The sequence below is a fragment of the Suricata suricatta genome, chromosome 4 (assembly GCF_006229205.1).
Source record: "Suricata suricatta isolate VVHF042 chromosome 4, meerkat_22Aug2017_6uvM2_HiC, whole genome shotgun sequence".
Classification (NCBI taxonomy): domain Eukaryota; kingdom Metazoa; phylum Chordata; class Mammalia; order Carnivora; family Herpestidae; genus Suricata; species Suricata suricatta.
In genome coordinates, this window is record NC_043703.1 from 130,891,861 (window position 1) to 130,912,088 (window position 20,228).

Below are 20,228 nucleotides of genomic sequence, written 5' to 3' on the forward strand. Positions count from 1 at the left end.
ACCCTCAGTTCATTCTCAGCATTCAATAGTCTCTCAAGTTCTGCATCCCTCTCTCTCCCCAACTCTCTCTCCCTCCTCCGTTCCCCCTGGTTCTCCATTAGGTCTCTCCTGTTTTCCTGTTAGACCTATGAGTGCAAACATATGGTTTCTGTCCTTCTCTGCCTGGCTTACTTCACTCAGCATGACACCCTCAAGGTCCCTTTTGTTTTTAATGTTCATTTTATTTATTTTGAAAGAGAGAGAGGGGAGAGAGAGAACTCAAGCAAGCTCTACACTGTCAGTGTGGAGCCTGATATGGAGCTCAAACTCACGGACTGTGAGCTGAAGTCAAGAGTCAGATGCTTAACCGACTGAGCTACCCAGGCACTCTCAAGAGTCCCCTTTTGACCCGTAGTCCGACATGTTATCCACTGCGCCACTGGGCCGCCCCTAAGAGTCCCCTTTTAATCTGTGGTCTCTCTTGGAAATGTGACTGTGTTTACTCACTCATTCATGTGTACACACTCAGTAAACTTGTATTGTGCCTACCATACGTGAGCCTCTGCTCTGCACTGAGGGTTTGGTACAGCATTGGCATACAAGATGCCACTCTCATGGAGCTGATGGCAAGAAACAAGTCCACAAATAATTTCAGAACAACAGATATTTTGAAGCCCTTAACAAGAGCAATGTGATAAATATGGGTCAGGGAAGCTACTTTATATTGGGTTGCTAGGGAGGGACTGTGTGTCTGTCCACTAGCCAGATAAATGTGGAGGAGAGCTAGGTCTTGGGGCTGGTGAGTTGGAGTGGGAGCAAGTGGGAAGCAGAGGCCTCCTGGGAGACTGTTGGGGGCTGGGAGTGTCCAAGGTGGGGGTGCCTTGAATGTCCAGAAGGAGGGCCCTGAGGGCCTGGGGACCCCTCACCTAGGACAGCAGCTATGGGATCCTGGCTCAGCAACTGGGTGTGCCCTCACCCTGTCCCCCACTCCCTCAGTACACCACCAAGCTGCAACAGGAATTGGGGAACCTTAAAGTAGACGTGAAGCATCTGGACCTGCTGAGACCAGCTGCACACCGGGACCTGAAAGCCTTGCAGAGCAGTGGGATTGAGAACATCCACTATTCCAGCTTCTTTGTTCAGGTCAGTTGGGAGCACCTCTTCTTCCAGAGCATGGAAGAACAGAGGGCCTTGCAGAGGACCTGGGGTGGGGAGTGTCTTGTCTCATCACAGCCCTCCCCTTCACCTCTCCACCTGTCCCTGAGGCCCCTTCCTGTTGGGCATGTCTGCACATGTGCCTCAAGCCTTTCCTGGAACCACCGTCTGGGCTGGGCCTTAAGGAACATGCTCCCACCCAGCAGCCTGTGTCGCTGTTCATGGTCCTGAACCCACTACTGTAGACGTTATGCTGGTGGGAGGTGGCCTCTCCATCGGGTTATACCAGAAGGCACCTCATTTCCCCCCAACTTCAATCCTAATAGAAGATGCCTGATTTATTTTACAGTTTCAGGTCAAACCCACCGTGACCAATCGTCACGATAGACTCAGCTGGTTTGGGGTACTTCTGAATAGACTGGGAATTTGAGGACTGAGGAGCCACAGTACATCCCCTCTTGGCCTCTCCTGTCTGTCTGCAGATCCAGAAGCCTGTGGTGAACACCAATGTGGAGAAGCTGGCCCAGGAGTTGGAAGGACTAGCCCGGACCCAAGTGAGAAGGGAGCAGAGACCCCACTGGGCAGCCAGGAGTCAGAGAGGCCTGGGAGGAGGGAGTTGGTGGGAGGACTTGGAGGGCATGAAGGCAAGGACAGGGGACCAAGGGTCTCACCAGTGACCATGGAGGCTCTGGACCCCCTGGCTGGGCTTAAGACTTTTGCAGAATCAGTTCTTACTCGAGCTCTACCACCAACGGCTATGTGGCTGTAGGAAGGTCATTCAGCATCTCCAGGCCTTGGTTTCTTCATCTGCAAAGTGGACTACCTTCCTACCTCAGATTACATGGAGTAACTGCTCTGACATCACACAGTTGGGCAAGCGTTTCCTAGTGCACACTACTCAGGGAATCCACTGGAACAGGTGTGAGGACAATGCGATGGACCAGATATCATGATAGTTGCCCTCGAGGAGCTTAAACTCTTCTGGAAAAAATAGCATTTTGTATTTATAAGTATTTAGAGCTTAACAAGTTCTCTTCAAAACATAGACCCCACACCAACTCTTTTCAGTGATGCCACTGCAGCTCAGACACACTCTGTGACTGAGTTAGGGGCTCCTAGTCAGCTAGGGGTGGACCTAGAACTTGGGCTTAGTGCCCCCAAACCTGGATCAGGCCCAGGAGCTTAAGGTGGCCTCAGTTTTCTGCCTCTGAGTCCAGCACTTTCCACATCTTCTCAGTATGTCTGGCTGAACAGTTGGGTAAAGAATATGTTGGTGAAGGCTGGCCTGTCCCTGGCAGAGTGCCATTCTCATCTCTGTCTCTCTTCAGGGCGGTTCTGTGCTGGGGCAGCAGCTGCAGGAAGAGGCCCAAGGGCTCAAAAACCTCTATCAGGAGAAGGTCCTCCCCCAGCAGAGCCTTGTGGTAAGCTTAAAGGCCCAGGGAGCTAGAACCTGGGGAAGAGAAGAGGCAGGGAGGGGTAAACTAGGAAGGAAGGGCCAGGAACCCTCCTTTTCTACCCATCCCTTCCCTTAACCATCCCTGCTCTCTTCTCCACAGGCCATCCTCAACCTCACTGTCAGGGCCCTGGCATCCTCAGCCCCGAGTCTCCAGGTGGCTGCTGGGAATGGGGAGGGTGGGGTGGAGCAGGTGGGCCACAGAGGGGAAAAGGAAGTTAGGGCCTTGCCGGCTTGGGATTTCCTCTGCTCTGCCCAGTCCCACTGGAGGTTGAGGGTATGGGGTGGGGATAAATGGAGGTGGGTGATCAGATCCTTAAAGACCACCATCTTTGGCCTCTGTGTCCTTAGGGCCTAACACCCCCCACCCAAGGTGAGTATGTGTGTTTTACATGTTGAATTAATGAATGGGTGAATGAATGCATAGCATCTCCCTGAATGAGCAGGGCACTAAGTTAAGCCTCTCTTCTTTCCCCCAGATAGAGACCTCTGGTGTCTTGGACAAGGTCACTTACCTAAAAGGAGAACTACCTACTTGGGCCACCAGTATCTTGAGGAATGTGAGTGGTAGATGGGGCAGGGGCCAGGGGGTTGCCTCATAATCAGAGATGGGCTGAGGTACTCAGGCACACGGGGCTTCTCCTCCACCCAGGCTTCTCCATCCCTTCCCCTCACCGTGGCTCCCAGGAAAGCCAGCTCGGCCTGCCCTGTCCAGCATGGGGGCAGGGTTGCTGATTCCTGGGACACCTACCAGTCCTGGGGCTCTTCTCTTTCCTGCAGGAAAGTGAGTGTTTCCTGACCCGAGAGATGGGTTACTTCTCTCAGTACGTGGCCTGGGTAAGAGAGGAGGTGAGTATGGAGTCAAGCTCTCCTGGCCTCAAGCAGGCTCCCAGCACCGCCGGCTCTTCACACTGTTGCATCCCTCCTCTGCTCCGAGAGCCCCTTGGGGTGCCCTAGGCCTTCAGCATTGAACCCAAACTCCGAAATCTGCACCCCTGCTTCCTGGCTGGGCTCAGCTCAGTGTCTGCCACAGCCCTTCTCTGAGGCCTGAATGTGAGCTGGGCTGGGCATGACTCTCTAGAACATGCTGTCCACATCTTGCCCCCATACCCTTCCTCATACCAGTCCCATTGCCCAGCTCTCCAAGAGCACCTCCTCCTGTAGCCCTGTGTGGACTGCATCTCTGCAAGCTATCTGGCACCCACAGTAGGCAGGTGGGGTCTTGCTCAACCCTGACTGTGCATGTGTATGTGCACATGTATGAAGTGTGTGTGTGCACGCACACACACAATTGTTGCCTCTCCAGTGAGATTGTGGGCTTAAAAAACAGTGCCGGGCATACAGTAGGGACTTGATACAGGCAGGTGAATGGGATGGAAAAGATAGGAGTGGAGCAATGAGCCTATGTCAGTATGCCCTCATCTCTATGTCCCTGCACCCATGCATCTGTACAACGGCGCAGTGGTTCCCTACTGTGTCCCTGGGTCTATCTCTGTTCCGGTCAACCTCCTTCTCTGAATATGGGGTGTGCACCTGTGGGTCTGAGCATCTCTGCATGTTTATGCCTCATGTTGACCCCACAGGTGACTCAGCGTATTGCTACCTGCCAGCCTCTCTCCCGAGCCCTGGACAATGGCCGTGTGATCCTGTGTGACATGATCGCTGACCCTTGGGTGAGTGCCCCAAGCTCATCAGGGCTCCTGGACATGGAGGCCCCAATGGGAGTGGCAGCATGAGCAGGGCATGAGATGAAGCAGGACCCTTCTTGCCTCCAGGCCTGCCCACCAGCCCTTCCCCTGAGCCTGTGTCCCTCCTTGAGTCAGTGGGAGGACTAGGGGTACAGAGCAGGATGGGAAGACTTTGCTGCCTAGCCACACCAAGCTGACCTCACACCCTCTATTCTAGAACGCCTTTTGGTTCTGCCTGGCATGGTGCACCTTCTTCCTGATTCCCAGCATCATCTTTGCTGTCAAGACTTCCAAATACTTTCGTCCCATTTGGAAACGCCTCAGGTGAGGAGGCTGCTGGGACTGAAGAGGGGACAGCAGGGGTCCAGGAAGGAGTCCTTCTTGTTTCTGGGTTCTGCCCCCACTTCCAGGCAGAGGAGGCTCATGCCTAGCCCTGAAGACTCACACACTCTGAGGAACTCCAGGGCCAGAAAGTTCTTTCATATGTCTTCCCACATCCTTCTTTTTTTTTTTAATTTTTTATGTTTATTTTTGAGAGAAAGACAGAGCACAAGAAGGGGAGGGGCAGAGAAAGAGAGAGAGACACAGAATCTAAAGCAGGCTCCAGGCTCTGAAGTTCAGCACAGAGCATGACACAAGGCTCAAACCCACAAACTGTGAGACCATGACCTGAACTGAAGTCAGACGTTTAACCAACTGAGCCACCCAGGTGTCCCTGCCCACATGCTTCTTGTTGAAACACATATACCCAGAAACAGCTTTTTTTTAATGTCTTTATTTTATTATGAGAGAGACAGAGAGTGAGTGGGGGAGGGGCAGAGAGAGGGAGACACAGAATGTAAAGCAGGCTCCAGGCTCTGAGCTGCCAGCACAGAGCCCAACGTGGGGCTCAAACCCACAGACTGTGAGATCATGACCTGAGCTGAAGTTGGAAGCTTACCTGACTGAGCCACCCATGCGCCCTCAGGCACAGCTTTTAGGAACTCTTCCTACCTCTGGAGAGCTTCTGCAGTGGGAAACCAGGGCTCTGGGCTTGTCCCTGTCGGGGCTGAGAGTCTATGCCTGGGTGCTCACACGCCTTTTCTGCAATGTCATAGCTCCACCAGTTCTGAGGAGACTCAGCTCTTCCACATCCCCCGGGTCACCTCCCTGAAGCTATAGGACCCCAGTGGGTGAGTGCCAGGAGTTGGGGGAAGAAGGGAAAGGAAGAGTTTGGGATCTGGGGTCTCTAGGGCCCAGGAGGGCGGGAAGGTTCTGGGACTTGATTCAGTGAGAGTGTTGGATTTGGCCCACCCAGCCTGTGCCCTGCCCCCACCTCACCTGTTTGGCTCTTAATCCATCACAGGGATATTTGCTGGCTGCAGGGTGATGCCTAATGCTGCCTGCCTCCCTCCTCCTTTGACCTGGACTTGACCAGAGGACGCCTGTTGCTCTTGCTCAGACCTGAGTCAGGCTTGGATTGTCTTGCGACTCCAGTTACCTGACCTCATTTTGCCTATTTCTTTCCCACACCCCTGCTGCTCACAAACTCCCCGCCCCCCCCCCCCCGGCTTTTCATTTGCAAGTGTACATGTGGCTTCTGTTGAGCGACAGGAGCCAACAGGTTCTTCCAGGTGTCGGTCCCTTACCCTTTTTGCTGCAATATATTAGCACCAGGAAGACCCTGTTCTCCACCTGTTAGAACCCCTTCCTCAGCCCCTTGGGTGAGGCAGAGGCCCTGCCCAACCCCACATTCTGTCACCATCTGTTCCCCCGACTCCTCTCCAAGCTCCTGCTCCTTTTCCTCATCTGGCCCGCCCACCTGTCCCAGGTTCACTCTGCCCCAGCCCTATTTCCTTTCCCCAGGGAAGCCCTTCTCCTCACTTTGTCCCTATCCCACTACCTTGCTGGTACCCAGGGACTGCCTCCTGACCAACCAAACAAATCAGGTAAAGACACAAGTAGGCCAGGGGCCACCAGGGCTCTGCCTCACAGCCCTTGAACCCTCCGCTGTCCAGGGACCTAGACCCTCCACAGGTCCTGGCATGGATTTCTGGCTCCCCAGTGGGCTGAGGGAGGTCTTTTTGGAGGCTGAGCCCCTTGCCTGCACCCTGGGTTGGAAATAGTGCTGTTGTCCTGCAGTTCCTCTCTGAGCACTGGTTTTCTAGGAAGGGACTTGGGACCCCAGAAGGTAGCCTCTTTGACAGTCCCCGCCCTGCTTTCCCAGGACAGATCTGGTGGCCACAACAGGATTTCCCTGTAGCCCTTCCTCCTTCTATCCTATGCAGGTGGTGTAGGGTTACCCCTAGTCCCTCCCTGTGCCCTCTCTACCTGCTGGATGCTAAGTTCTAGAAACAGGGAAAGGAAAGAGGAGAGAGAAGAGATGGACAAAACCTCAGATCCATCAAAGTGCTCTCACTTGGCCTTGGGCCTTGGCCTTGGGTCTTTGACACCAGCTTTCCCAGGCTACAGCCCTATACACAGTTGGTGTTTAATGAGGTTTTTCTTGAGAGGAGAAGCCAAGGCCTCCTCTGGCCATAGGCATCCAGGATCACCCCAGCAATCAGCAGATGGGAAGTAGGACCCATTCTGGGGGCAGGCAGACCTGGATGCATGTCCTGGCTTTAATGCTAATGCTAGGTAGCTAGACATCTTGAACATGTTACATGTGTTCCCTAGACCTCAGTTTCTCCATTTGTAAAATGGAAAGAGTAGTCACAACCACCTCCTAGGGCTGTGACATTGCATGGAAAGCCCTTGGCAGGAGCCTGGCACAAAACCAATGCTCAGATGCTGCTTTTTTTTTTTTTTTTTTTTTTTTTTTTTTTTTTTTTTTTTTTTTTTTGGCCATGACTGTTTTGCTCCAGGGGCTGAGCTGGGTCTTGGCAGGTGCAAGGGAGGAGGGAGATAGGTCCCTGTTCAAAGGTGCAAAGCCCTTTAAGTTTGTAGTCTGCTGAGTTTTGGAGGGTGTCTATGTTGAACTGCATCTTACACAGCAGCAATGGATTTGCTACTAGAAATTAGGATGGTGCGTACACAATGCACTGTCACTATTGCAAGCACGCTTGAAACAGGCATCCTTGAATGTAGCACAATTGCTTCTTTTTGGCTTTTCCCAAAGCTTTGTGGGCTTGTTTATCACCTGTTGGCCTATGCAGGGGAACTGTGGCACCCTGCATGTTAAAAATGAAGTTGGTGGGATAAAAACAGAAAGAGAAAACAATTAAAAGTCATTTCTGGTTCTCCATCAAAGCGCGCTCCCTTATCCATGTTGTATATAGTTATTTTAATAACCCCCTGATACAGAACCTCTTTGAGTCTATTTCTAGTGTCTGTTGTTTACCTTGGCCTTTCTTAGTTTGTCTTCTCACATACATGGGTATTTTTGACTGAATGCCACACATTTTATGGGAAAATTTGTAGAAATAATCTGAGGCATAGAATGAAGTTAGTCTACCTCCATGAGGATTATGTTTCCATCTGGCGGATAACTCAGGATCTAGCAAACCAGGATTGTTTTAATCTACTTTCAGGACTGAGACAATTTACAGTTCCTTGGAGTGCTTGTCTAGTTCCAGGTCCTTTGTTTTCTGGGGGTGAATGCCCCTGGGGTCCCAACCCCAAGCATGAAAGATTTGCCAAGCACCCTCCTCTTGGTGGACCTTGTTTTTACCTCTTTTAGGTAAAGCTAACAGCTCTGCTCAGCCCTTTTGGGGTATCTTCTGGGGTCACTGGTCCTCCCAAGGAGGAAGTAGCTCCAAAGTCACGTGCCTCTGGGTTTCCTTCTTTTCCAGATCTTGGCCCTGTGATTCTTTACTGCCTTATTTGCTCTCTGATACCTCCAATCAAAGTTTTTAAAAAACATTTTGAATAGCTTTTAGGTTGTCCTTAGTTCAGAATTCAGGCCAAATTACCTAGTTCACCATGATCAGAAGTAGTAGTCTTGCAAAATTAACTGATTCTCCCCGCTGTGACCTGGAAAAAACTGTACTTGAACTTAGAATCCAGAAACGTTGGCCCAGCCAATTGAACACTGACTGTTTGGAGAGTATCACTTTAGGCTCTGGTACCTGGGGCTGGGGGTGGCATTCAGCAGGTGACAGAGAGACAAAAATAGCTACAGAGAAAAATATATTACATATTTTCCCAGTTTTAAAATGCTGGGACCCTAAAATGCTAATCCTACTTTATGTGTGAAACAAAGCCCTTTGTGGTCCCATTCTGTTTCCATGACGCTCCCTGAAGGTGATGGGGATTTTCATCCTGGTTTCACGGTTGAGCAAATGAAGCTCCGGAAAGCTATGTGGCAGATTCAAGGTCTCACGAGTTGAAGCCTAGCTGGGCTTTGGATCCAGGTCCCCTGATCCTGGTGGCCCTGGAGGTTTCCTTCTGGGCACACAGCCAGCCCCCATTCCCCACGGGTGTGTAGGAGGGAGGCCCTGTCTCCAAGGAGATTTGATCCAAGTGTCCTTGCTGTCCCTGTGGCAGCAGGGATGACAGATGGGAGGCCCTGGGAGTTCTGCCAGGTGCTCCAGCCTGGCCATCCCAGAGCACAGGCCCCGTGGGCCACGAGTGCCAGATCCTGCCAAAGAAATGCCACATGGGCCTGGCCGTCTGAGGTCCCAGGTGGCTGGCCAGGACAGTTTCAGCTGGCTCCAGTGTGCAAAGGAAGGGCCACATGGCTAGAGGACAACCCAGGCTACCTGAGAGGACAGACAGAGTGTTAACATGTATTGAGTTTCCGAGTATGAACCAGGGAGTGTGCTAAGCACTTTACGTGAATTAACTCAGATGCACACACTGCCATTGACCTATTTATGGCTGAGAAAACTAAGGCACGGAGATGGTATGAGCGGAGTATAAGGGGCACAACTTAACCCAAGACATCAACTGAGGGTGGCATTTCAGGCAGGATCTGAATTCTCTGGGGTCAGCCTGAGGCCCAGCTCTGGGGGATCGTGGACGGTGTCCCTCTTTTCTACCCTCCCAGAGTCAGGACCTCTCTACTTTTCTCTCCTAGTGCTCTGTCTGCCCTGGCCCAAACTCCAGGGATTGAACTGGGAGGTTGGTGGCCAGCCTGGTCCACATACCATGTGCTACTGGATTGAAGCCTCTTCCTCCTGGTCCCCAATCCTTTCTTGCGCTTACTGAATGTGCCGTTCCTGGAGCAGTGAGCTTTCACACTCCCCTACCTTACAAATGCTGAGCAAACACTGCTGTCCCGAGAGGAAAGTGGGGCATGTGCAGAGAAATGACCACCCCCTCCCCCGCCACCATCAGCCCTGACCTCTGTCCACGAGTGATGCAGAATTTAGGTGACCTGAACCCTCACCACACTGAGGACACCCAAGAGTCCGATGTTGAGGTTAGGCCAGGGAGATTTTGAGGTGAACTAAGTCCAAGGGGTGGGCGTGGGGGGTGGGATGCCCATTCTTCACTTTAAGCCAGAAGGGACGGGGCTTCAGAGAGAGCTTCACGGTGTCTGTCCCCTGCAGTTGGACAAATCGGGTGGACTGATGTCTCCCCTCCAGCTGCATGCTCTAGAGAGCAGGAGACAGGCTGGTTTGCCAGCAGAGCCAAGGAGAGGGCTGCTGGCCCCGGTGACAGGTCGTGCGAGGGGGTCAGCGTGGGCTCTCGGGTGGTGTCCCAGGTAATGGTTCTGAGGAGTGAACAGACCACAGCGACAGAAGGTGAGCTGCCGCAGGAGCCCCCTGGGACAGCCCAGTCGGGGGTGGCCAGGTCCTGCCCCCCCAAGGTGCCTGCAGGAAGAGAAGTACAGCTTTAAACGTCCCAAACCAGAGCACAGTTCCAGGCAGGCTTCTGCTCCTGATGGGCCGCAGCCCCTGCCCTGCCGACCACAGGTGTCACCCTACCTGAGTGGGACTGTACTGTGCACGTCGAAGTGATGGAGGACCGCGACATCTCCCCACCTGGCAGCTTTCTGGGCCTGCCTGGTTTCCATCCCGCCACCAGAGGTGGGCAACAAGAGATTTCAAGGATCGATAAGGTGATGGTGCTTTCTAGGTCCATAGCTGTGCTGGCTCAGCGTCATGGTGACACCCTGAGTGCTGTGGCAACCAGGGGAAGGCTGTTTGGGGGCGGCAGACATTTTTTGAGCTCCTGGGAGGAGGAGACTCCACATGTGTGGTCAGACTCGTCTCTACCCAGAGGGGCCTTCCTCACAGCCAGAAGCTCTTGGTGGGGTGAGGGCCCAAGCCCTGAAACCCTGAAACTCTACTGAGGATCTCTCTCTCTCTCTCTCTCTCTCTCTCTCTCTCTCTCTCTCTCCCCTCCCTGTACCACCCTCCTGACCAGGGGCCAGCAGAACCACGGCCCAGAGAAAGGGCCCAGGAAAAAAGATACAGACTGGGGGCCAGGTTTGGAGTGCCTGAGGATGAGGGCTTTGAACTTGGGCCTGGAGTGGAGAGGGCTGTGAGCAGCACCTGAGGAAGGTCCGGAAGACCCCAGGCCTCGTGAGTGGAGGTGGTGGGACTAGAGTAGGGCCCCCGGCCACCTGAAGGTGCTCACCACTGCTTCCTCTCAAATGTAACACGAGAAAGCAGCCTTCCTCCGGGCTTAACACAATCCCTTCCTCTCTCCCTTCCAAATTGCCCTATCCTTGGGTTCCCCCTCCTACCAGCCAATGTGAGGAAAACCACAGCTGAAATCCATCAGGCTGAAGTGTTTGTAGCCCACAAGGTGAGGCTCTCTTGCAGCCTTTCTTAACCTTTTTTGGGTCTGATATGCGGCCAAAGAATCTTTGGAAACTCCCAGACTCCCTGTGGGGGGAAATGTGCCCACAAGCCCACACTTCAGCCTGCTGAGGCCCACGGGAGGAGCCCTGCTCCTGGACATCCTCCAGCTCCATTCCCTCCTGCCCTTTGTCATTCTGGCATTCCCCAAGGGCCTGAGGAGGGACCCAGCTGGAAAGGTCTGGCACTCTGGAATAGTCCTCAGGGTGTGGGGGGCTAGAGGGGGGTGGAAGGGGCACACAAAGTCCACATGAGTGTTGTAGGAGGAGCACATCCCTGCTGGCAGCTGCAGTGGGAGGTCCCCAAGGCCCATGGGCCTGGGGGCCTGGCGGGGGAGGGCGGTTGTCCTGTTATGTTGCAACTCAAAGCTCCTTCCCCTAGAAGAAAGCATCCTCAGTAGTGGAAGTTCAGTGGGCATCCCAGGTAGCAGGGGGGTGATTCTGCGAGGTGGTGCTGGCCTGGCGAGCGGACATCTTTAGTCCAGCCTCCTCACACCATGCCACGGGGAAGGCCAGGCCTATCCTGGACCACGTGGTGAGTGTTCCCTAGCGGATGTGTGGAACAGACGAGGTGGGGCGGGATCCACCTGGTCACTTTGGGATGAAAGGAACAGGTGTACTGGGTCTGTCCCTTTCTAGCCTCTGACCCTGGGCAAATCCTTCAACTTCTCTGGGTCTCTCTTTCATCATCTGCAAAGTGAGATAATGACACTTTCCTCCCAAGGCCACTGTGAAGACAGCAGGCTCAGTGAGTCCCCGCTTGTGGGAGCTTTCTCAGAATACAGGTGGAGCGTGCAAGGACTTGGCCCCAGAGAGGCTGGCCCCTGACAGACCACCTCTCATCCTCTTCTTGGGGCTCTTGGCCTGAGGTCCAGCCTGTCCAGCCGGATGGGCCCCCTGGGCTGTCTCCTGTGCTGGAAGCAGTCGTTCTTGCCTCAGTGGGTCAACAGCTCCAGACCATTTTCTTCCCCAGAGGATCTGAAAGTTGGAGCTAATTGGCTGGCTCAAAAAAAAAAAAAGAAAAAAAATGAGAAGGGAGGGCAAGTGCTCCCATGCATGCTGCAAAGAAGGGGGGTGGCTGAGGCTCTGTTGTCATGGGAACCACTGGCACAGGCTGGCTCCCCGGGGTGCAGAAAAGGGAAACTTGGCTGAGGTTTTGGGCACCTGGCTCCTGGGTGGTCTCCTGGGGCTGAGCAAGTGGCCAGGACTCTGCTCTCCCGAGGGGCAGGAGACATCCCCCTCCCAAACTCAGGGACTCTCACCCCTTTCCTCCACTTCCACCCTCCCCCAGCAGATCTGGCAAGGTCCCCCAGCCTCCCTAATGTGGTCCCAACCTCAGACCCAGCCGGAAACAGAGGACAGGCCCTGGAGAGACAGGCTGCCTTGGCAAAATAAGGAGCTCAGGAGGGCTCCCCACTACAAGGCCCCATGTAGGGTAACAGGGAGAGAGTTGAGGGGGGAACCACATGAAAGAACTGGAAGGACCCCTGTGTGTGACCCACATAATGTGGTCATAGTGGCTGTCACCCTTTCCAGTGATGAGCCCCCATCAGTAAGGCCATTTGACGTCCCTAGAAAGGATGCCCCAGCCAGGGGTGGCCGGGGAATGTCTGCAGGGCAGCTGGAGGGGCACCAGCCAGACCCCCAGGCTTTGGAGAAGCCAGATCCCTCTTTGCAGCCCATCTCCACTAAGATGACCTGGGGGCAGCAGGGAGGGGAGGGGCTGGCCTGTCCTGGAAATGCCTCAGGGGTGGCTCTCCAGCTCCCAGCTCACCAACCCCTCAGGTGCTGGAGCTCTCCTACCCCGCCCCCAGCAGAGGCTCTCTGCACCCACCACTCCACCCTCCTGTGACCAAGGTAGGGGAGCAGAGGGTGTGTGCCTTAGAGAAAGAGATAGACAGCGGGGGAGGCAGAGAGAGCCGCCAGCCCAGGCAACAGAAGCAGGGGGGAGAGCCAAGAGCCCAGCAAAGGGGCCTCCACGGGCTCAGAGGGAAGGATTAGGAACCATTTATACCCAGAGTGGGACAGAGAGCCTGGGAGGAAGACAGAATCTATCAGAGAGAGGTGGGGAGGGAGAGAGGGGGGAGAGGGGGAGGGAGGGAGGGAGAGGGATTGAGAGAGGCGGGAGGCAGAGCAGAAGGGGTGGAGCGGGGAAAGCGGCGGGGAGGGCGGGGTGGGCAGGGGGCGGGCGAGGAGCCGCCTGTAGCAATTACGTCTGGGTCCGAGCAAACATGAGGCAGCTGCCAGCCGGCCCAGCAGTCCTGTTCTCAGCTGCGAAGAGGGGAAGCCGGCAACAGTTTCCTTCAGCACCCAGGATGCAGCGGGCGAAGGTAGGGTAGGTGCCGGAGGGGCTGAGGGCTCTCCCAGGGGTGGGGAGCGAGGCTTCTGAGGGTGACCCTGGACCAGGGGAACCTTGCTGTGCTTCTTCCTTTGACCCCAAGCCCTGTTGTTCCCTGTAGGGTCACTTTTGAAAAAGTAAGTGTTAAGGTGTCCTGTCTGGAAGGCTAGACATCTGGGGCCCCCTGTGGACTGGAGAGGCTTTCTGCGTGTGTGGGATAGAAGTTTGGACAAAGGGGGAGCTTGGGGTCAGGCATGTGGCTGGTCCTGCTCAGTTAGGTCCCTGGGCAATTGCCGGGGCCGCTGACCCTGAGCCTGGGCCCACAGCCCTTAGAGGTCGGGGAAGGCTGAGTGCTCGGAGGGGGGTGTCTTGGGCTTGCCGGGGCAATGTGTGCATCTTTTAATTATTCGAGTAATTAATGAATGCCACTTTCCAAAGGGCTATTAGCCCCTTAACAGGGACACGTGCTAGTAGTTCCCACTCTGTGGGGCTGCTGGGAGCCTGGAAGAGAGCAGGCAAGGAAAATACCTGGGATGGAGTTCAAGGACTAGGGGCAGAGTGTTGTGAGGCTGAAGAATAAGTTAAGAAGAATAAGGGAAAGGAAAACAAGCTGAATCTCAGAATACTGTTCACACTCAGAAAAAATCTGTCCGGATGCCTTGCAGGCTCTTCACAGGTTTGTAACAGTCTTGCTTGAGAAAGAGGAAGAAGCATCTGGCTTAGATCTGGCTGCTCGCCCCCAACTAACAGAGCGCCCCCAACTAACAGCGGGTTTGAGCCAGGTTGGTCACATTTCTCTCTCAGGCTCAAGTCCGGAGGGAGGCAGTAGAGGGCTGGCAGGGAGGCCCCACGGTCAGCAGGGACTCAGGCTTCATCTATCTCACTGGCTTCCATTCTTGAGGTTACCTTCAAGCCCAACATGGCTGCTGGAGCTCCAGCCAGCACGTGTAGGCAGCGGGAGGTAGAGGAAAGGACGAGCAAAATGAAGCAGATAAAATCAGGGTCTTGTGAGCAAGGAAGGATAGACATTGGGTTGACATGGGAGTCTCCCCCAACCTTCACCCTGCCCCACCCGCCACCCCCTAGAGGTGGATTCCTGCCTCTCTTTCACCCATAAGGACTAGTAGCCCAGAGTTCCAGGCCACACTTTCCCAGAGCTTGGGCCACTCTTGCCCTCTCTGATCCAGCTCCTAAGGGCACCAGAGAGGTGTCAGCAGAGGTGACAACATGAGACCCTTTAAGCACAGGCGTCAGCCACAGGGCACACTGCACAAGCGTGCCCTGTGACCGTGCCCATGGTGGACTTGTGCTGCACGCACGGCCAGCACGCACACAGAAGCAGGGGTTTCTAGACTCAGGTTGCACATGGGTGCACACAGCCTGCTCCATCCTCCAAACAGGAGACAGTCCTTCCTTTCCTCTGCTGGAGGTCGCTCCCTTCCCCTGACTGGTGAGCGGACTCCAGCAGGCCTCCAGGCCCCAGAGGATCTCACTGTGCCTTACACCTGCAGGAGCTCTTCCGGTGGCTGGCCTGGCCAGAGACTGGAGTGGGTCCTACACCTGGTGCTGGGCCAGGCAGGGACGGAGGTCCTAAGGGAAGCCACCACTGGGTCCCTCACCAAGGTAAGCAGGGGGACTATGAAGAATAATCTTCCTCTCTAGTGGCAGCAGGGACTGCAGTTCAGAGCACAGGCTGTGTGTTGGCGCACCTCCTTTGCCCTCAGCTGCCTGTCAGTCATGGCCAGGGGCTGCTACCAGTAACACACCATGGATGTTCAGTCCCTTAGTCTCTCCCTGCACTACCCCATCCTTTGTGGATCCTTGTGACATCCCGGGAGGTCAGATACTGCCTCTCCCCCTTCTGCAGACACTGAGGCTCAGAGAAAGGAGCAGCCTGTGAGCTCTTAGGGGAAAGCTCACAGGGTCCCCCATGGCAGGCATGAGCTGTTGTCCTGGGTCTTCAGGGAGTGATGTCTTCGTGGCCCAGCACACACACACTGGGAAAGCTGTCTGCCCAGCTTTCAACCTTCTTGCAGGCCACTTATGAGAGGTGGGCCCACATTTGCTCGCCCATTTTCAAAGATAGAGATCAAAGGCCCAAATTGAGATAGGCAGTGACATGGCACTGACCATTGCCCAGGTGGAGTCTGAGAGAGGGGCAGGGCCGAGGGTCAGCATCCTTGAGGTGTAGGCTTCTCCCTGCCTGGCCTCTCCAACAGGACCTGAACCTGCAGCATCATCCTGGACTGCTGTGCAGCCCACGAGGTAGTTCATGGTATCGTACCCACTTTATAGATGAGGAAACTGAGGCCTGCCCTAGATTGCAAGCGAAAATGTGTTATAGCTGGAACTTGAACCCTGCTCTATCTTACTCCAAAGGCCAATTCCCTAGGGCTTGGTGGGAGGGCTGGGGACATCCTGGGACAAGACTACAAAGGGAGAGTAGCACCCTTATAACCAGGAAGCTGGGGGAGTGCCCCATCCCAGCCGGGGGCTGGCTCCATGGGTTTGTGGCCCATTGGTCCTTCTGAAAACTTCAGTGAGCACACAAGCCAAACCCTACCCCTGGCCATATCCCTTAGTTTAGCCATGTGACCTTGAGCCGGCCACAGGTCCCTTTCCAGGCTGCAGATCCAGAACTGCAAAGGAAAGGATCCCAATCTTCTGAATTCAGGATCCCTTTTCTTATCAAAATCTTCCACAGGAGTGGGAGGCGCTCAGCTGATTCAGGCTGGCTTGGGGCCCATCTGCTCTTCCCACCCCACTCCAAGGCATCCCTGGTGACGCCCAGGAGCAGCTGTGGGGCCCTGAATGTGGCCTCTGTGAGGGAGAAGGCAAGGCAAAGAAAGAAGAGCGAGAACTTGGCAAGTCCTCCTTAGCTGGTCCTCCAGACAAAGGACAGGAAGGAAACAGGATGGGAAGGAGGGCGTAGTGGGGGGTAAGTCACTGTGTACCGTGCCCCCACCCAGCTCCCCATCCCCAGCCGACTGATGTTTTCCTTGAACAGGTGCATCTGTCAGCTGTGATCAGCCCACATCCTAGAATGCCATGACGCAGCCGCCTGACAGGGAGAGAACCAAGGGGGCTTGCAGGTGCCAGAGTCGGAGAGGGGGAGCTGAGCTGAGCTTTGGCAGGACAGCTGAGAAGAGGAGGCCTGTCCCACCTCCCAGTTGGCCCAGTCTCACATCTCTGGTCTCCTGCCTCAGGTCTCTGCCCAGCAGCCCCCCACGCCATAGGCATGGGCCTGTGCTGTGCTTAGCTAGGCAAAGCAGCCACTGGTCTTCACTGGCCTCATCTTCCGCTCCGCCTGCACCTCCCCTCTGCCTGCACATGCCTCCAGGGCAAGCAAGGGGTTAAACTGGACTCCACCCCTGTGCCCAGCCCACCCTGACTCTGTTTTAAGATCCTCTCTCAAGATGGGCACTCTGAGCGGTGACCCCAGAGAGCCAGATGCTGTCCCCAACTCCACCCCGTTGACCCTGTGAGCTTGGGCAGGGTCCATCCCCTCTCTGAGGTTCAGTCTCCCCATTTGGGCCTTAGATACACTCACTGTGCGGGCCCTCCCCTGAGGTCAGTACTTTGTGTTGACCAGTGGAGGCTGGGGGTAAAGGTGGGGGACACTAGCAGACGCACCAGGGGTCAGATCTCATGCCCCATCCCATATGTACACACGTATGCCCACTGGCTTGTTACAGAACGGAGCCGTCTCCACTAGGAGAGGGTGGTGGCCTGGGGAGATAACACGGCTGTACCTTGTCAGCTGTTAATCTGGTTCTTCGTCAGGAGGATCTGGGCTCACACCCAGCCCCATCCTGCATTAGCTGTGTGTCCTTGGACGAGTTAGTTAGCTCCTCTGTGCCATGGTCTCCTCATTTTCCTGGGGGAAATATCATCCACCTCCTAGAGAAATGAGATCCAACACCAGCCTGTTTGGCACAGCCTGGGCATATAGCAAGAGCTCCATAAATGGTTGGAGTGTCGATGTTACTATTTTCTGATTACTGAGTAGAGGCTGGGGAGGGCACTCCAGCAGGAGAATGCTGTCAGTGAGCAGGTCAAGTCCACCCCTGGGTTAATGAGACACTCTCATTGCCTACACAGCAAGGGCCAGGTGGGGAGCTTGTGTCCTAGCCCAGGTGGCAGCCATCAGAGGAAGGGCCGGGACCACCCAGCCCTCCCCTCCCCTCCTCTGCTCCAGTGTGTGCGAGCGCATGTGTGCAAGTGTTGGCAGCCACTCAGGACAGTCTCAGCTCCCCGCTCAGGAGACTAGCTGCCTGGCCTGCATCTGTAGGTACTCAGGGGTGGGTGGAGAATTGAGGCTCCCCAAAGCCTCCCCACCCCTAATCCCCGGGGCCTGCACGACATGACGCCCACCGCCATTTCCTGCCATCTGTCCCAAGTGATGGAAATAGAGCAAGCAATGAGGTGTGGTTGCTCAGTGAGCCGCCTGCGCTGCTGTCCCCAGGACAGGGTTGGGGGTGGGGGGCAAGCAGCCCCACATCTGAGCAGCTCTGTGTATCCCTGCTGGCCCAGACTCTAGTCCTGAGGGAGTCCTAGGAGGGAGGCGGGTGGAAGACTGAGAACCTGAGAGCCCTTCCTCCCACAGACAAGGTCTAGAACTTCCCATTTGGTGGGATGATCTCTCTAAATCTTAGCCACACTTTCAGATCGACTGAGGAGTTTTATAAAAATAGAGAAGCCCAGGGGCGCCTGGATGGCTCGGTAGGTTAAGCTGAAGTGTCAGACTCTCGGTTTCAGCTCCGGTCACGATCTCACCATTTGGGGGTTCGAGCCCCACATCAGGTTCTGTGCTGAGAGCACAGAGTCTGCTTGGGATCTTCTCTTGCTCCCTCTCTCTTCACTCCTCCCTCACTGGCGCTGTCTCTCTCTCAAAATAAATAAATAAACTTAAAATAGAGCAGCCCAGGCCCCACTGAATCAAATAATGTGGCCCCTAGGCAGCCAGATGTGGGGGAAGCTGCCAAGTAGTTCTGATGGGCAGCAGCTGGGCAGAGCCAAGTTGGATCTCTCTGTACATCGCTGGGTCATCGCTTGGCCCTGCCCCTTGCTCTGGGCAGCAGACCTTATTCAGCATCAGAAGGATGAAGAATATCTATAATTGTGCTCCTGCCTGGATTTTGTGTATGTCACCTCATTTAACCTTCCCCACACTCCTATAAAGGCACATTATTATCCCTATTTTACCAGTGAGGAAACTGAGGCTCAGCATGGTCAAGTAGTTTGTCCAGGGTTGCCCAGCCAGGAGATGAGGATCTGGGATTCAAGTCCATGTCTGGCTGACAGCAGACCTCTTCCCACTGTGCGCAGTGGACTGAAATAACATTAGTCCCCTGAAACCCCCCTCCCTAGCTAAGTGTGTCTTCTAAGCCAGCATCCGGTGCGCCCTGGAGCTTCTTATGCAACCATTCATGCTATTTCTCATCCATAAATGTCTGCAAATATTTGGGAGAAATTAGCTCTGCCTTTTGCCCCTGCATTTACTTGTATGGCATTACCTGTGAGGAAGGGATCCTGGAAGTTTTAACTCGGGTGTGTCAGGACCCTCCATGGCCTTCAGTTACATACCCCACCTCCACCCCCAACATGCTGCCACGTGCCCACAGGTGACCTCTGCCACACCACCTATGGGCTTCATTTTGAGGGTTCTCTGGACCCTCGCAGATGAGAACCACAGAGACGGCAGTAGCTGCTCCAAGGTCTCGCCTCAATGCACCCCTAGCGGCTTGACCAGATGGAGTGGGCCCCCCTAAGCTGTGCCCACTGTGCATGGGGCAGTGAGCAGGGCTGCTGCCCGCAGGCAGTGGGGAGGCACAGGGTGGGACGTGCCAGCTCAGGTCCTTGTAGTTCATTTAAAATGATCTGGCCCCTCTCATGGTGTGGTGAAAACTCTCAGATGATGGTGTCCCTAGTGGAGAGTCCAGATACACTCTAGGGCAGCTGGAAGGCATGAGGGGTCCGTCTGCTTCTTCGTCTCCGTGGTGACAGGTGTCATAGTTACTGAGGAGTCACCTCACCTCCCTCTCTCCCCCCACTACCCACATCTACAGCAGATCCTAAATACCCACTAATATCTACACCACCCATTCCACTGCCTGGGCCTGGCTCAGCACCCGCTCTTCCTCCCCTGGACCCCAAGTTGGTGTCCTGCTTCATTGTCCACCAGCTTTCCTCCATACTCCCCTGGACCACCTCTCTGAAACAAGCCTGACTGGCCCTAGCTGGGACTTGAGAAGGAGTCAGGCGTTAGGGTTGGGTATTGCCTGGCAGGAGGAGGCTGTCCCAAAACTTCCAAATGGCAGGTGTGAGAACCATCTAGAATGTGCTAGCCAAAGAAATGTAGTGTGAGCCACAAGTGTCAAGTTAAATGTCCAGGTTGGCACATTAAAGAAAGGTTTTTTTAAGTGTAATTATTTTTAATATATTTTATTTAACCCAGTGTAAATATTGTCATTTCTATATGTAATTAACATAAAATTATTATTTTTTAAATGCTTATTTTTTGAGAGAGAGAGAGAGAGAGAGAGTGTGTGTGTGTGTGTGTGTGTGTGTGTGTGTGTGTGTGTGTGCGCGCGCGCGCACGTGCCCAAATGCCAGCAGGGAAGGGGTGACTAGAGAGAATCCCAACCAGGCTGTCAGAGCAGAGCCCGATGCAGGGCTTAGACTCATGAACCGTGAGATCATGACCTGAGCTGATATATATATATTTAATACTGAGCTGAAATCAAGAGTCAGATACTTAATCAACTGAGCTACCCAGGCATCCCTATTTTACATTCTGGGATGTGGTCCAGAACACCCACATGTGCTAGATGTGCCACTGGGGACTCTGTGTGACCTCAGGGCACAGATCAACTGGCTTCATTG

The 20,228-nt window shown here is 54.5% G+C and overlaps 2 protein-coding genes across 3 annotated transcripts in view; both read left to right on the plus strand.

Annotated features, from left to right (window-relative positions):
- Positions 1–7,576, plus strand: part of PROM2 (prominin 2) — a 16,413-nt gene extending 8,837 nt beyond the window's left edge. Inside the window, exons 15-24 of the mRNA XM_029936310.1 lie at positions 976–1,122; positions 1,617–1,688; positions 2,463–2,555; positions 2,691–2,744; positions 3,067–3,147; positions 3,368–3,436; positions 4,171–4,260; positions 4,493–4,599; positions 5,373–5,447; positions 5,621–7,576. Of these exons, the coding sequence (XP_029792170.1) occupies positions 976–1,122; positions 1,617–1,688; positions 2,463–2,555; positions 2,691–2,744; positions 3,067–3,147; positions 3,368–3,436; positions 4,171–4,260; positions 4,493–4,599; positions 5,373–5,436 (777 nt within the window). The 3' untranslated portion in view covers positions 5,437–5,447; positions 5,621–7,576. The remainder of the gene's footprint in view (positions 1–975; positions 1,123–1,616; positions 1,689–2,462; positions 2,556–2,690; positions 2,745–3,066; positions 3,148–3,367; positions 3,437–4,170; positions 4,261–4,492; positions 4,600–5,372; positions 5,448–5,620) is intronic.
- Positions 7,577–13,236: 5,660 nt separating this feature from the next.
- The window catches only part of KCNIP3 (potassium voltage-gated channel interacting protein 3), an 81,525-nt gene continuing 74,533 nt past the window's right edge, over positions 13,237–20,228 (plus strand). Inside the window, exon 1 of one of the 2 annotated variants that reach the window (XM_029937853.1) lies at positions 13,237–13,335. In XM_029937853.1, coding sequence (XP_029793713.1) covers positions 13,237–13,335 — 99 coding nt within the window. Of the gene's footprint in view, positions 13,336–14,923; positions 14,967–20,228 lie in introns of those variants that run through there. The other variant, XM_029937855.1, reaches the window with a different exon arrangement.